At 41.8% G+C, this 15,918-nt stretch overlaps 1 protein-coding gene across 3 annotated transcripts in view; it reads right to left on the bottom strand.

Moving 5' to 3' along the window:
• The window catches only part of KDM5A (lysine demethylase 5A), a 65,174-nt gene that overhangs the window by 11,431 nt on the left and 37,825 nt on the right, over window positions 1-15,918 (bottom strand). For all 3 annotated transcript variants that reach the window (XM_040972201.1, XM_040972199.1, XM_040972200.1), the window contains exons 19-27: window positions 15,470-15,825; window positions 11,418-11,556; window positions 8,147-8,326; window positions 7,074-7,235; window positions 5,500-6,051; window positions 5,008-5,151; window positions 2,986-3,145; window positions 1,484-1,704; window positions 77-487 (exon numbers count right to left, since the gene is read on the bottom strand). In XM_040972201.1, coding sequence (XP_040828135.1) covers window positions 77-487; window positions 1,484-1,704; window positions 2,986-3,145; window positions 5,008-5,151; window positions 5,500-6,051; window positions 7,074-7,235; window positions 8,147-8,326; window positions 11,418-11,556; window positions 15,470-15,825 — 2,325 coding nt within the window. The remainder of the gene's footprint in view (window positions 1-76; window positions 488-1,483; window positions 1,705-2,985; window positions 3,146-5,007; window positions 5,152-5,499; window positions 6,052-7,073; window positions 7,236-8,146; window positions 8,327-11,417; window positions 11,557-15,469; window positions 15,826-15,918) is intronic.

The following is a 15,918-nucleotide window of genomic DNA, read 5'->3' as shown; positions in this document are numbered from 1 at the left end:
TATCACCCTGACAACCAGACCTGCACAGCTGCTACTCCCTAAGCTCTCACACTGGCCACACGCAGCCGGGACTCACCTTGTCCTTGCAGGGCCTCTGGCAGTTCTGTGCTGCACACACAGCATTCTCATCATCAGATTCCTCTGCTCCTGACCAGTCATACTTGGAGGGGATGTCCAGCACCTTTTTCTCTCTTTTCTTCTCAGTATTCTCTTTCACAAGTTCCACTTTGGCAGCAGTAGCCTTCTCCTTCTTTCTCTTTCTCTCTTCTTCTTTTGCTAATTTCTTGGCCAGTTTGTTCAGCTCCTTTGATTTGTCTGCATTTAACTTTAATTTCTTCTTTTTAGGCTTGTCCATCTTCTTTAACTCCTTAGACTTCTGTTTTCCTTCCCCAAAAAGTTGTTCTACCTTTTCTAACTTCCGTTTCCGCTTCTTCTCGGAAGAGTCCTTTCCCTTCATTTTTAATGGTTTCTCTTCCATGCTATCATCCTTGAAAATAAAAGCAGAAACAAGGCTGAACAAGACATGTAAAAACAGTATTATTCTGTTATGAGATATCCCACAGGAGGCATTTCAGAGACACAGCAGGAACCAGAGACCCACCTGCTCACTGGGCACCAAGTAACTTTTGGAAATCAAATCTGGTTACAACTGCAGAACATTCAAACATACAGAATACAACTAAATTGTCATCTAAAAAAGGTTAAAGTGGTAAGTTCCCCATCATATATATATATCTTGAAAGCAACCTAAGAAAAAGAAGAATTCAAAAGAACATGGGGCCACAAATGTCTAGAGTGTGTTACACCTTGAACAAGATAATGATGTGCAGAAAATGTTTTGTATACCAGAAACAGTATCTAAATCAGATTACCAACAAAATGAATAGAAGGTGTCAGATGCCAAAGCTTTTAAACTACATGTAAAACCTTCATTTCACAGCTTTGATCCTTAGTTTCTCTACAGGAAGAATGCAGTAAACAGTCGTCTTATCCATGTCCTTTGCCTCCACTCTCCTGGTGAGGATCAGGAGAGATCCCAGGCACCAAAAAAACGTATAAACTACAAACTATTATCCAAGTGTGACACACGAATGCGGGCTCTCCCTTCGACCCAATCCACATCTATTAATCCTCTTGCTTCAAAAATATTTTTTTGAAAGCAGGTAGTCAGAGAGGCTAACAGAAAACAAAGAAAGGTCCTCCCTGCTGATCTAATGCCCCTAACACTCAGAAACAGACAAAATTTAAGAGTTCAAAATTCAATCCACGTCTCCCACCTGAGTGGCAAAGACTTGAGTCCAGCTGACTCCTAGGAATAAGAACTTCAGGAACACAAAATTGAGAGCAGAACCAGGCCTTACTCCAGGCACTTCAACATGCAACACAGGCATCCTAATCAGCCATCTTAACCAACCTCAGAAAGCCTTGTCTGTCCCCACCTGGACAGCTTTAAGGCCACTTTTTGTAAGCATTAAATCCATACCTCCATGATATGCAGGAATCTGTCTTCAGAGGGTGGGTGAGTGGCCTGCAAAATGCGCCAAATGTGCTGAGTCTCGTCCAGAGATACTTCTAGGAGATCTCCCACCATCATCAGTTCTTCCAGCTGGGCTTTGGCTCCAGGTGACAACTCCAAAACCGGAGGTTCCAAACTCCGGGGCACCAAAGGGCTCTTTCGAGGTTGTTTCCTTGGTGTGCTAGAACCTTTCCCAAATCATAAAACGAAAAAGGAAAATATGAAAAAAATGCAATGTTTTCGAAGCAAACACTTAGGGAAATGGTCTCCTCCCCCCACCCCAATACTGACTTTAGGTATCTGAATTCAATGTAACAACATGAAGAGAAAATGAAATTAAAAACAAATATAGAAAACAAAACATCTACAATTCTAACTCTCACTCCAAGTAACTGAGTGAAGAATTGAAAGCTGGTTCTTTCCTAGCTATTTGTCTTCAAGGATTACTTACTCCTGTGGTGATGCTGGGGCAGGGATGGAGGGAAGGGAGTGAGAAAATCTCTTAACTCATGTCATGCTCTATCCTCTCTAGACAATAATAAAATAATACACAATTAGTTGCCATGGGGAACCAGTTATCTTGTAATGAACAGTCTATGATATGTTGGTCCACAAATCTGCAACTTATTATGAAGAAACACCCTTCATCTTTCAGAGTTGTGCACTAAAGCAATGTGACTTATATTCACAGGGAAGAGAAATGCAAACATTAAGAGAAATAATCTACCAAGAAAATTTTAGACACCCAACCAAATGACTATCTTAAAAAGTAGAGAGTCCCTCATCAACTGGTAAATACCAAGTAAGAGGGGAAATGACAACTATCAGGGATTTTACAGAAATAAAGAGATGGTACTTGATGACATCTAAAGTTCTTCTAGAGTCTGTCATAGTTTTAAGCCTCTGCCTGTGACACTAACAGCCCATATGGGTACCAGTTCAAGTAAGTCCCAGTTGCTCCACTTCCAATCCAGCTACTTGCTAATGTGCCTGTGAAGGCAGTGGAAGATGGCTCAAATGCTTGGGCCCTGCATCCTCATGAGACACACAAAAGAAAGCTCCAGGATCATGGCTGCATCCCTGTCCAGCCACAGCTACTGAAGCCATTTGGGGACTGAACCCACAGATGGAAGATTCTGTTTCTCCTCTCTCTGTAATTCTTTGGAAAAAAAGAAGCCGCTTCTTCAAATAAATCTTCAAAAAAAAAAAAAAAAAAAAAAACCCCCAAGTCCTTCTAATGAAAACTGTATGATCTCATGTAAGCTTAAGCTTTCAACCTGCAATTAAATTCCAATAAATGCAAATAAACTTCTTTTTCTTAATCAAAATTGCATTTGCAAGTTCTATTAGTATATCATAGTCAGGCAGCATATTCAATTTAAGAGAAATCAAGAGTCTTTCTTAACATAGTATTTTCTTCCTCCCTAGCTTTAGGTTCATCTCTTCCCACTTTTTGAGCATAGTAATACCTTGAGAACAACTTTTGGAAGCAGAAGAGTAGGCGTGCTCTGCGCAGAAGGAGGGTGCTGTCCACATGTGAGTTACCACCTCCTCAGACTTGATAGGGATCTCCTCATCACAAAAAAGGTTGGGCTCCAGACTGCTGGAAGACTTCACACTAGCTGTATCCTGAAGAAAAAACACAACGGAACCCCCTTCACTCTGTGACAAGGACCCAGACCTTTCTTCAGAATTAGCTTTCAGGTGAAAGTTTACACAATACATTTAAAACACACGAAAATTTAAGTATATGACATAAAGTTTCCATGGGGGAGAAAACTGTAATGACTACCATTTCAAGCCAAAACTAGAGAGCAAAGCTCAAAATTATCCAGTGAGAGTAAATCTATAAAGAAGCTGCTATTAAGACACCTGCCATTTACAATTCTCATTATAAAACACACTACATGGCATGATAAAGCTGCTTCTTGCCATGCTGCCATCCCATCTGGCATCCTGTTGAAGTCCTGACTACTCAATTCAGATTCAAGTCCCTTTTAATGGTCTGCGAAAAGCAACTCAAGAAAACCCAAGTGCTTGAGACCCTGCAACCAACATGGGTATGGCAGACACCTGGGGAATGAAGCAGTGGAAGAGCCGCTCCGTCTCCCCTCTCAATCACTTTTTCAAACAAGTAGGCAAGTAAACCATGTTTTCTTAAAAATATTTATGTATGTTTTACTTTAAAGTCAGTACCGGGGGGGGGGGGGGGGCTAGGTTCCATTTTCTAATTCACTCCCCAAATGGCTGCAACAGCCAGAACTGAAACCTCCAAAGCTTATTCCAGATTTTCCACATGGATGCAGCAGCCTGAACTGTCCTCCGCTGCTTTGCCAGGTCAGAAGCTGGAACTGGATTGAAAGTAGAGCAGCTGGGACTAGCACTGGTGACCATGTGGGATGCACTTGGAAGATTACCTTACAGAGCCACTACATCAGCCCCAGAAATAAATCTTCATAAAAATATAAATAAGGCCTGGCACTGTAGTATATAAGCTAAAATCCTCACCTTGTATGAGCAAGGATTCAATGTGAGTGACGGCTCATGCCCTAGCCACCCGATTCCCATCTAGCTCCCTCCTTGTGACCTAGGAAAGCAGTTGAGGACGGCCCAAAGTACCTAGATGGGAGACCTGGAAGAACCTCCTGGCTCCTGGCTTTGGACTGACTCAGCTCTGGCTGTGGCAGCCACTTGGGGAGTGAACCAGGTGATAGAAGATCTTTCTGTCTCTCCTTCTCTCTGTAAATCTGCCATTCCAACAAAAATAAATAAATCTTAAAAAAAGAAAAAACACACTAATAAATTATATGTGTCATGTTCCATTGTCCTCTATGTAAGATACGTATAAAAAGCAATAAATATCCTCCACAGTAACTATGGACCTGTGTGAATTTAACTGAAATAGTTGAAAACGTGATGGGTTAATAAACCTTGATCCTTTTAAAAAAATGAGCTTAAAAAAAAAAAAAAAAGAAAGGAGGGCCCAGTGTGATGGCGTAATGGTTAAGGTCCTCGCCTTGAACGCACCAGGATCCCATAGGGCGTCAGTTCTTATCCCGGCAGCTCTACTTCCCACCCAGATCCCTGCTTGTGGCCTGGGAAAGCAGTTGAGGACGGCTCAAAGCCTTGGGACTCTGCACCTGCATGGGGACCCAGAAGAGGCTCCTGGCTTCGGACTGGCTCAGCTCCGGCCATCACAGTCACTTGGGGAGTGAATCATCGGATGGAAGATCTTCCCCTCTCTCTCTCCTCTCTGTATAACTGCCTTTCCAATAAAAATAAATAAATCTTACAAAAAAAATCCCCTTCCTAAAAATAAATGGTATTACAATAATCTAGATTCTTTGGAGTTTTGAAAAAAAAAAATTTATCATCATGAATTCAGGAGCAATAACTAGTTCTCCCTTCCTTTACTCCTTTACTCCTCAATCATCAGCTTTTTAACAAATGCACCAGCAGGTACAATCTCCACACAGCCTGCCGTGAATTACCTTCATGTCATAGCCGTATGTCTCCCGAATATCTTCATCAGAATCTGTTTCTTCATCATCATAGTCCATTGTTTGTCGAGGGGAAGATGACACACTGCTCGCTACCCGGTTAAAAGCAGACTGCTGGAAACTAGGTAAGTGCCCCTAAACAGCCAGAAATTCCAAGATAAACACACACTACACAAACAAGGGTAACACTAATATGTGCTGAAGGAATGTAATGAACTTAACAGTGGCCAACACAGTTGTTCAATTAGTAAAATTAAAATTATTTGATTAGAACACCAACACCCACCTGTTAATAGTTTACTAAGAAAACCAAACTACAATCTAAAGAGAATACTTTGGGTTTATGTAGAAGGGAGATGTTATGGTTATAAACTGTAAGCAAGTTACTGCAGTTTTCTCAGCCGATTGGTAAGACAGATTTACTATTCACACACTGACACTATTTCCACATAAATAGAAAGGGAAGATAAATCCTGTACTTGCCTGTAAGTCTGGATTGGCAGCTGCTTTTTGGAGTTCTGCACTAATGATCTTCTCAGTTTTTTCTCGAGCTGCTTGTTCCACCATACGCTGGCTCAACACAGACAGCTTGGCCAGGGCAGAGGACAACTCATCTGTGGCCAGGGCCTGCCGGGCTCGATCCTGCCAACTCATAGCACGTTCTGTCAAACACTGTAAGGCCTCCCCCTCTGGCAACCGTACAGGCAACTTTTGAAGAGACACCAGGAGTGACAGAATAGTCTCTAGCCTCGGCCTTCGAGAACGCATACAAAGAGGGCAAAGGAATTTTACTTCTTTAGCCTGCCAATTGGATCCTTTCTTCTGGGAACTTGATTTAGGAAGGGGAACACAGCTGTTATGGAACCAGTCTTTGCACAGCTCACACTGCAGCATAAACCCACTTGCTGTCTTGCGGCAAATGCAGAATTTCACTTCTTCGATGCGGTCCACCATGGTCATCTTGGCTAGGTTGGCTGCTCTAAGGGAATGCATGGCTTCAATCTCCTTTTGTTCCCGTTCTTTGAAAACTGCCACCTAAACATAACATTTAATTGCAAAGAGTCACTGCAGTACACTTCCCTAGCAAACACCAAATCCTCAAGGCAAAGTGATTTTTTTTTCTCTTCAAGTTATGACCTCATACTAAAAGGTCTCTACAATTTACTTGATATTAGAATATCAGTCTGGTGACCAATTATAACATTAGTGTCTTATTGACACTCATTTTCAATAAACTAAAAAAATGCAAACAAATCTAATTATGAATATTGCCAGCACACTTTTTTTTGAATTACTAGCACCATGTCACCAGACCCCCTCTTATCTCAAATGAAATGAAAAAAGTTTTAAAAATTGGGTGACGGGCATTATATTCAGCCTATTAATTAAATAGCTGGCCCAGATACCCACATCGTATACTGGAAGCCCCGGGCTCCTGCCCTGTTCCAGCCTGACTCCAGTTTCTTGTTAATGCAGATCATGACAGGCAGCCATGATAATCAAAAGTCCTTTAGTTTCCTGCTGCCCCGGGGGAGACCTACATTGAGGTGCCAGCTCCACAACTTTGCTGCAGCATCTGGGGAACAAACCATGCATGGAAGACTGGTTCTCTCTGCCTCTAAACAAATTCTTTAAAATATAAATATACATATTAATAAACTGCCAATAGGTTTGAAACAATTTTCTGTTCTAGTTGGCAAGATTTGACTTGCTAGGCTAAGCTCTAATTTGAGATGACGTTCGCTGGCACCAAAACAGAATAACTGCAGGTGGACAGAAGCCTTATTAAGTTAGTAGGTGTAACCAATTCCCTTACTATCATGAGTTGCGCCAAATCATTCTGTTTTCACTGTATACTTCGTCAGCTTCCTAACAAACTGAATACATCCCTGTTAGCAGCCTAAAAAGGTAGTTATCATCAGACACTAACACTTCATTGTATATTCGTTATGTTGAAAGCTGCTAAGGAAAGAGATTTTTCAAGTGGTATTTTCGAACATCTTCACAGAATTCTGAGTTCACGTGGAGAACTCAGGATACGTTATATCGTTACTTACCACCACAGCTGTGTCTCTGCTCTCTTCCAATCCTTCCTCCAGGTCACTCAAAGGTTCAATGTCCAGATCCTTCTCTTTTTCTTTTTCTATTATTTCTTTAACTTTTTTCCGTCTATTTTTACCACTCCCATATACACCAATGTCAGTACGGGGACTTAGCACCTACAAAAAAATGTGACCTCTGATTTTCAAAAGAATCTTAAAAACAGTGAGGAAAAAAGCTGCTAACAACTCATAACGTCACAGGTATTTTCTAAAGGATTTTATATACATAACCTATACAATAGGTGCTATGACTCACATTTTACAAACAAGGGAGTCAAGAGAATGAGAAAAAAAATAACTTGTCCAGGAACACAGGGATGCAACTGCAGAGCCAGTCTTTAAATCTAAAACAACCTCATTCAAAAACTAGGCTACTAACTACTACGTTCAACTGCTCAGGATGAAAAGGACAATGAGTAAGGAAATCTGTCTTTCTGGCCCCAGCGTGACGGCTCAACCGACTAACTCTCCCCTCGCAAGCACCTGGGTCCCCTATGGGTGTTGGTTTGTGTTGTGGGTCTCTACTTCCCATCCAGCTCTCTGCTTGTGGCTTGAGAAAACAGTGAAGGATATCCCAAGGCCTTGGGATCCTGCACGCACAAGGTGGACCTCAAAGAGGCTCCTGGCTTCGGACTGGCTCAGCTTTGGCCACTGCGGTCATTTAGGGAATGAACCAGTGGATGAAGATCCTTCTCTCTATCTCGTCTCTCCTGCTCACTGTCAATCTGCCTTTCAAATAAAATAAATTTTTTCAAAAAGAAAACTGTTTGAGAAGGAAAATCTTTCAGAGAGAGTACAATAACAATAAAGCAAAAAAGCAAAAAAAAAAATCCAAGCTGACTTCTTTTTCTGTACACAGCACAAGACTAATTGGAAATGAATCTGCCCAGGGCTCCAGATTTCAAGTCAACATATTACATCTTATAACAAAAAAATCACTTATATAGGAGAACCAAATAAACTGAAAACAGCCTTCATTGTTGACCTAAGGGGTGATAAACCGACAGCTGCTGAGGAGTGGTCAATACCTGTAACAGGGTATGGCTCGAATTCTTCTTCAGAAAGGTCCTCCCTGTGCGTTCTCTCCAAGCCCGTGCTGCGGCTACTTGTGACTCCACCTGGGGCAGCGCATCAAGACGCACAGGAATAGGACGTCCTTTAGCAGATAAACTCTCAAGTTGCTCCAAGTAAGCATAGTTGCTGCCACTCTGAAAAACAAAAGCAGAATCTCACACAATTGGAGCTCTATATTAAAAAAAAATTAAAGATTTATTTATATTTGTTGGAAAGCAGATTTACAGAGGAGACACTCAAAGAAAGATCTTCCATCTGCTGGCACGCTCCCCAAGTAGCCACAATTATAGGAGCCAGGAGCTTCTCCCGGGACTACCATGCACATGCAGGGTCCCAAGCCTTTGGGTCATTCTCCACTGCTTTCCCCAGCCACGAGCAGGGAGCTGGATGGGAAGAAGAGTACCTAGGATATGAACCAGCACCCATATGAGCTCCTGGCACTTGTAAGGGAAGGATTAGCCACTTGAGCCATCACACTGGGCCTCCAATTTGAGCTCTCTTATGAAGCTTTGGTATATTGATGAAAGACCTCAAAGAAAATTTAGCATGAACTGTTTTCTTAAATATTATTGTTTAAACTTAACTGCATCTCTTGTCATTGCCCTATCTTAAAAATTTTGTATTAAAGCATTTGTTTACTGAGCAAATGGGCAAATATTTACTCCTTAGTGTGTGAGGAAATCAGTAAAACCAGTGCAAAGAACAAATGAGGAACAAACTTTACAATTAGGAATGGGGCAATAAAAAAATTTCTGTCACATATGACAATGCAATCATCTTTTCTACAGTGGGGAAATTCACCGTAACACAAATTCAGTTGTTTTCCTCTGGATACAAAGCAAAAAGTAGAATTTTAATTCTGACAACCACCTCGATTCAATGTTATATAAACAGAAATAAGAATTAATACACACCGGCTCATGTTTTCAGTATTTATATGTAATGAACTCATTATTGTTCTCTGAGCTTTTCTTTTTTTTTTTTAAAAGGTTTATTTTTATTGCAAAGTCAGATATACAGAGACGAAGATCTGCACTTGGCACCCACCTCGCAGGAAGGCCCCAAAACCCAGGCCAGATGACCCAAGCCCTGCTGGATCCCCCACCTGTGGGGCTCACAAACCCAGCCCCCACCACACAGATGTGCCCCAGGACCTGAGCCAAGCTACCTGAGCTCTGTCAGATATCCCGTTCCTGAGACACACAAACCTGGCCCCCGCTGGGCCCAAGCTGGCATGATTTGCCTCAACTCAGCATCCACAATCTTAATTGAAGAGCCTGGCATGTTCTAGCCTGTCCCTTGTTCCAGTTCCTGCTAGCGGGTACAAAAGCAGCTCTTGGTTCCAGCCTGGCCCTGCTCCGGCTGCTGTGGCTATCTAGAGTATGAACAGTGGACTAAAGAAATATTTCTCTGATTTTCAAATAAAACAAATCTTTCTTAAAAAAAAAAAAAAAACACACACACAAACACAAGTGGGCCTGGCATGGTAGCCTATCAGCTAAAGTCCTCGCCATGAATGCGCCAAGATCCCATATGGGAACAGGTTTTAATCCCAGAGGCCCAGCATCCCATCCAACTCCCTGCTTGTGGCCTGGGGAATCACTCGAGGACGGCCCAAAGCCTTGGGACCCAACATTCACATGCGAGACCCGGAAGAAGTTCCTGGTTCCTGGCTCCTGGCTTCGGACCAGCTTAACTCCAGCCATTGTGGTCCCTTGGGGAGTAAATCATCGGATGGAAGATCTTCCTCTGTCTCTCTTCCTCTCTGTATATCTGACTTTCCAATAAAAAAATTAATAATAATTCACAGGCAAGAAATTATCAATATTTTTTAAAAACTGAAGAGGGTCAAAATAGTCCCATGAAATATATGTTTTAAACATATAATTAGATCATAGCAGCACCATAAGGATTGCTAAATACAACAGGAAAAAAAAAACTTTCACTAATGATAAGAGTCAGAAATGCCTAATTTGTTACTATTCCCTCTTTGCCCAACTATACCCATTTGGCTACAGAATGGCTCTGGTTAAGCATACCATAGCTCGTTTCCAAGCCATGTATCCTAGAGACTTCTCCTATCAAAACAATCTGCCTATTTGCTTAGAGCCTACAGGTTAGTGCTCCCACTGGCAGGAAGGGCCTGATATAGAGAAGGTCCTTCAATACTACAAAGGAAACACATGAACAACTTCCTATGCCTGTTTACTAAGCCTTATACTCATAAACAGCCTTTAAGTATTCGCAGACAAGGGCAAAAAAAAAAGAAGTTTTTTTTCAAGTATATTTCCATAATTAAAGAATTTTCCCAGGGACTGAGGGAGAAAGGAAGGGAATTATGGCTGGCTCTTAGAATTAATCTATAAATACATTAATCTGTTTTCTTTGCACTAATAAAAAATGTATAATAATTATAAACTCAATAGTTTATAATTTAGAACAGTTTTTGTAATTCAAGCATATTTCCCCTCTACCTAGCATTTATTGTGTGGAACTATAATAATACAAGACTCTCCAACTAGAGCATGAGTTATTTTGAAGGCCAGAATCATGTCTCCCCACTCTTCTCCCTTACAACCCAGAACCATACTAAGAGTCCCATAGTGCTGCTCAAAGTTAATTTCATTTTCTTCTTCTATCTCTAAATGTTAAAGGTAATTCGTGGAGACTGTGCAAATGAGCTAATCACATGTCTGCAAGCACCAGGATTCTATATGGGCACCAGTTTGTGTCTTGGCTGCTCCACTTCCCATGCAGCTCCCTTGTGCCCATGTGGTCTGGGAAAGCAGCAGAGGATGGCCCAAAGCCTTGGGACCCTGCACCTGCATGGGAAACCAGGAAGAGGCTCTAGGCTCAGCTCCAACCGCTGCAACCAGTGGATGGAAGATTTTTCTAACTCTTTCCTCCTTGAAAATCTCTTTCAAGTAAAAATAAAATTCTTAAAAAAAAAAATTGAAAAAACATGGAAACACGCAAACAATCTCAGCAACGATAAACCCCAGTTGACAAATATCAAATAACTAACTCTACCATCTTATCAGAAAGCCAATGAAAAACCAGTTGTTTCTAAGTAAATAGTATTTGCTTTGCATAAATTAAATGGAAGAAAAAGTAAGTTTTAATAATTGTAATTATTCTGATTATTCGTAAAAGATTGAAGGTTTATAGGACTTTAATATAGGAGAGACATCACCTCTGGGTAGAACAATCCCAAAGTCTCCTCACCTGAAGAGCTTCCACTTTAGCTGTCCACTCTCGAGCCTTCTGTAAGGCTTCTTTCAGAGATAACACATTGGGCAGAAAGGCTGGAATGTTCTTGGCTTCATTCACAATGCTCTCTAAACTTGCCACGCTGTGTCGTGGTCTAAAGAACAATAAGAACATGGTAGGATGTATGAAGAGAAGTCCAATTGCTTTCAACATTTAAACAGCATTTTGTGGGATGTTCACGTGGCACAGTGCTTTAGCTGACATGAAACACTCATGCTGTGTCAACGCGCCTTAGTTCTGTCCATTTTCTGCTAATGCACACCCAGAGAGACAGCAGGGGATGCCGCAAGTAACAGGGCCTCTGCCACCCACATGGGAAACTTGAACCGAGCTCCCAGTTTTCCAGCCTACTCCTAATCGGTCTCCAGATCAATTTTTAGAAAGGATCCAGTGGATGGAAGCACACACATGTTCCCTCTCTTTCCCTCTTAAACATATAAATTAAAAAAAAAAAAAGAGTATCCCTTGATGCAGAATCAGGCTCTTGACAATACTGAAATGGTCAGATACATGTTTGATAACAAAAAACATGTTAAAAACCCACTAATGTTCACCATGTAAATTGAATTCCATTACATTCAATAATTTATGCAAAATGAAGCAAAAAAAAAAAAAAGGAACTTGTCTTCAATTAATCAGAATATAAAATAAGAATTTTACTTGTTTGGCACTAAGACCAAATTATCTTAGACTCAGTATCATGAGAGCATTTTTAATGTTTCCTACAAGAATTTAGAAGGGCTTTAAGCTAAGTCTTAAAAGACTATGCTTCTGGGCCCAGCGCGATGGTGCAGAAGTTAAAGTCCTCGCCTTGAACAATAAAAATAAATAAATCTTAAAAAAAAAAAATAAAAAAAGAACTATGCTTCTGGGGGCAGGCATTTGGCCCAACAGTTAAGACAGGGTTTGGAACATTTGCATCTCCTATCAGAATGCCTGACTTTGAACCCCAACTCCACTTCCTTTCCACACTCCTCCCTCCTTCCCACCCCAAACTCCACTTCCAATTCCAGCTTTCTGTAAATTAGTACTCCTAGAAGGAAAGAGAACACAGAGGTAATGGCCAAAGTGGCCAGGTCACTGCCACCAATGTGAGAAGACTGGGACTGAGTTCCATACTCCTGGCTCTTGCCTAGCTCTACCATGGCTGGTATAGGCATTTGGGGAATGAACCCGTAAAAGAAAGCTCTCTTTCTGCCTTTCAAATTAAAAACTATATTTAAAAATTCATGAAATTGGGCCTGGCAGCAGTGGCCTAGCAGCTAAAGTCCTCACCTTGAACGCCATGGGATTCCATATGGGCGCTGGTTCTAATCCCGGCAGCCCCACTTCCCATCCAGCTCCCTGCTTGTGGCCTGGGAAAGCAGTCGAGGACAGCCCAAAGCTTTGGGACCCTGCACCCGTGTGGGAGACCCAGAAGAAGTTCCTGGATCCTGGCTTTGGATCGGCATAGCATTGGCCGTTGCGCTCACTTGGGGAGTGAATCATTGGACGGAAGATCTTCCTCTCTGTCTCTGTTCCTCTCTGTATATCTAACTTTCCAATAAATAAATAAATCTTTAAAAAAACACACACACGTAATTAAAGTAGAATTTCAGGAACAGTGTTGTGGAATAGCAGGCAATGTTACTCATCCTATATAGGTACCAAATTGATTCCCATCTGCTTTACTTCTAATCTAGCTCCCTGATAACGGCCTAGTAAAAGCAGCAGGTGGATCACATACTTGGGTCTCTGCCATTTGTTTGGGAGACCTGAAGAAGTTCCTGGCTCCTGGCATCAACTAGTTCAGTACTAGCCATTGCAGTCATCCGGGAGGTGAACCAGGGGATGCAGTATTTCTCTCTCTTTCTCTGGCTTTCTGTAACTGTTTTAAATATTTTTTTTTAATTAAAAAAAAAAACCTAAAATGCTGTCAAATCAATGGTTAAAGGAAAGAACCCAGGCATAAAATGTACAAAGACTTGGAAAAACTACAATTTAAACAGTTCAGCTTGAGAGGGGACGTGGGACAGGAAGTATAGGAAAGAGAGCAAGGATGGAATACAAATGGTGCAAGAAACAGGTCAGTTTGCAAAGAACAATGCGAATGAATCAAGTCTTGAGTGCCATGAATTTTACTAAGTAAAGCAAGGCCAATGAAGGTGAAAGTGGCTCCATCATCCATGAATTCTACTGTTACCTGGCACTGTGCTACATCTTCAAGACTCTGGAGCAAAAAGCAAATTCCTTGGGGCTAGTGCCACAAAGCAGTATGCTAAACCCTCTGCCCATGGAGCCAGCATCCCATACAAGCACTCCTATTCATGCCCTGGCTTGTTCTACCTACTTACGGTTCAGCAAAGAAGAGGTAAATGGACTGAGTAAATGGACTAAGTGCTCACGTGGGATACCTAGAAGTCCCAGCTCCCAGCTTTGGACCAGTCAGCTCTGGCTATTGTGATGGAAGATTCTGTCTCTCCTCTCCATAATGCTACTTTTCAAATAAAATAGATGTTTTACATTTATTTATTTTTTATTAAAAGGCATATTTAAAGAGAGACAAAGATCCTCCATCTGTCCACTCACTCCCCTAGTGAATGATGGCAGGAGCTGAGAAGAGCCGATCCGAAGCCCCAGGCCATCCTATAATGCTTTTCCAGGTGACAAGCAGGGAGCTGGATGAGAAGTAGAGCAGCCAAATTTAGAACCAGCACCCATATGGGATCCTGGTGCATGCAAGGCAATGACTTTAGCCAATAGGCTACTATGCCAGGTCCTAAAATAAATCATTAAAAAAAAAATGGAAGCATAATCTTTGCCTCATGAAATCTTTCAATCTTACATGGAAGATTACTACAAGAATATTACAATACACTGCGCTAGGCAATAATAAAAGAAAAATTCCATTAAAATAGACCCTAGGAAGACCTGACTGACTGACAGGTGAAAGGCTCCGCAGAGATTACATCGAAGCTTGGACAGGCTGAGGTCAAAGCCATGCCTGAGGTAGTGGAAGTATACTGGAGTGATAAGCAGAAGACAGAGTGACATGTGAAATAAATATGGACAGAAGTCCAGAGAAACAAGCAGCGCGTCTGAGGCACTGCAAGGAAAACTCACTATACACAGAACCCAGAATACAAGATAAAGGACAGAAGAGAATGAGGCTAGCTATGTAGGAATCAATAAGTGAGAGGCAGGAGGGAAACTGGATTTACAAGTCAGGAGAACAAGTCCAGATTCCACCCTGAGGGTGATAGAGGACAAGTGGCTGGCTTCCAGCAAGGGAGTTAAACAATGACACCTGTAATTTAGGAAATATCAGTGCATGGCAAGGTGAAGGACACACGAGAGGAGCAAGATCCTACACTGCTGCTGTGACCTAATCCTGCTAACAGTACTCTACGGAAAACAACAGCAATCTTAGGAGCAGTTCCAATGAAGATTTACTCGACTCAATGAGACTGGCGGTGGTGACACAACTGCTTAACATCTTCATGCCTGATGCTTATCACCCAGTGCTTCCCCGCATAATCCTCTACTCTAGAAAAGCCCTTTTATTCTCTGTCTTCTGAACACCTCCAACATATTTCTCAAACCCAATTTACATTTCTCTTACCTCTTCCTCTAGTGTTAATCCTACTCATTCTTCAAGGCGTTACGTAAGCTTTTACTTTCTCTCGAGCTTCTCAACCGAGCATCCAATCTCAACATTCTCTCTCCTCTTCTGAATTCCTATTAACAATTTTCTGTACCCTTTAGGTAACATAATAAAAAGCTTCACTGAGCTTTACAATTCCTAGTTCCTAACTATAGTCATGGTCTCTACCTGGTGTCACTGCAAGTACTCGAACAAAGCACTCTGCAACAGCATGCGCACATCTGAGACAGTCCACTAGCCTACTGAGTCCCCCCACCTGGCAACTTAGTCAGAAAAATCATTTAATTTAGCTTTTAATTGACTAGGCCTTTAGGTTCCCTTTCCCCCTCCCACGACCTGACTTGACTGTTAACAGTGTGTTCACCTTGCCTGCAGGCAGACCTTAGCCTTCTCCTCCCATCGCTCCGAGACTGTAAGGAGCTCCTGCAGTTCAGCCATGGCTTTCTCCACAGCATGATGGGGTGCCAGCCCTACTCCAGAGTCGATCAGTTTCTTCATGACATCCAAAGTGACTTGTTGTGGATCTGACAGGGTCAGTCTTACTTCATCCAACCACCGAGCCTGCTGTAGTTCCTGTTTCAATCGAGGTAACTCTGGGAGCTCCACATAGAGACTGGAGCCCATGTCTATCAACATCTGGAGTTTAGAAGAATCTGGGGTTTCATCCATCATGGCCTCCTGAGCACGTTCGTGAAACTCTTCCACATCATCCAGCAAATTCTTAAAAGTTGAACAAAATTTTAAATGAAAAAACTTTAAAGCCATAAACTACAATGGAAACAGACACAGTTCAGGCAGACTATTAATTAGAGA

The sequence above is a fragment of the Ochotona curzoniae genome, unplaced genomic scaffold (genome assembly GCF_017591425.1).
Source record: "Ochotona curzoniae isolate NIBS_2020 unplaced genomic scaffold, NIBS_Ocur_1.0 contig_2235, whole genome shotgun sequence".
Taxonomy (NCBI): domain Eukaryota; kingdom Metazoa; phylum Chordata; class Mammalia; order Lagomorpha; family Ochotonidae; genus Ochotona; species Ochotona curzoniae.
The sequence above is the reverse complement of the archived record's forward strand: the minus strand, read 5'-3'. Positions and strand labels throughout refer to the sequence as shown.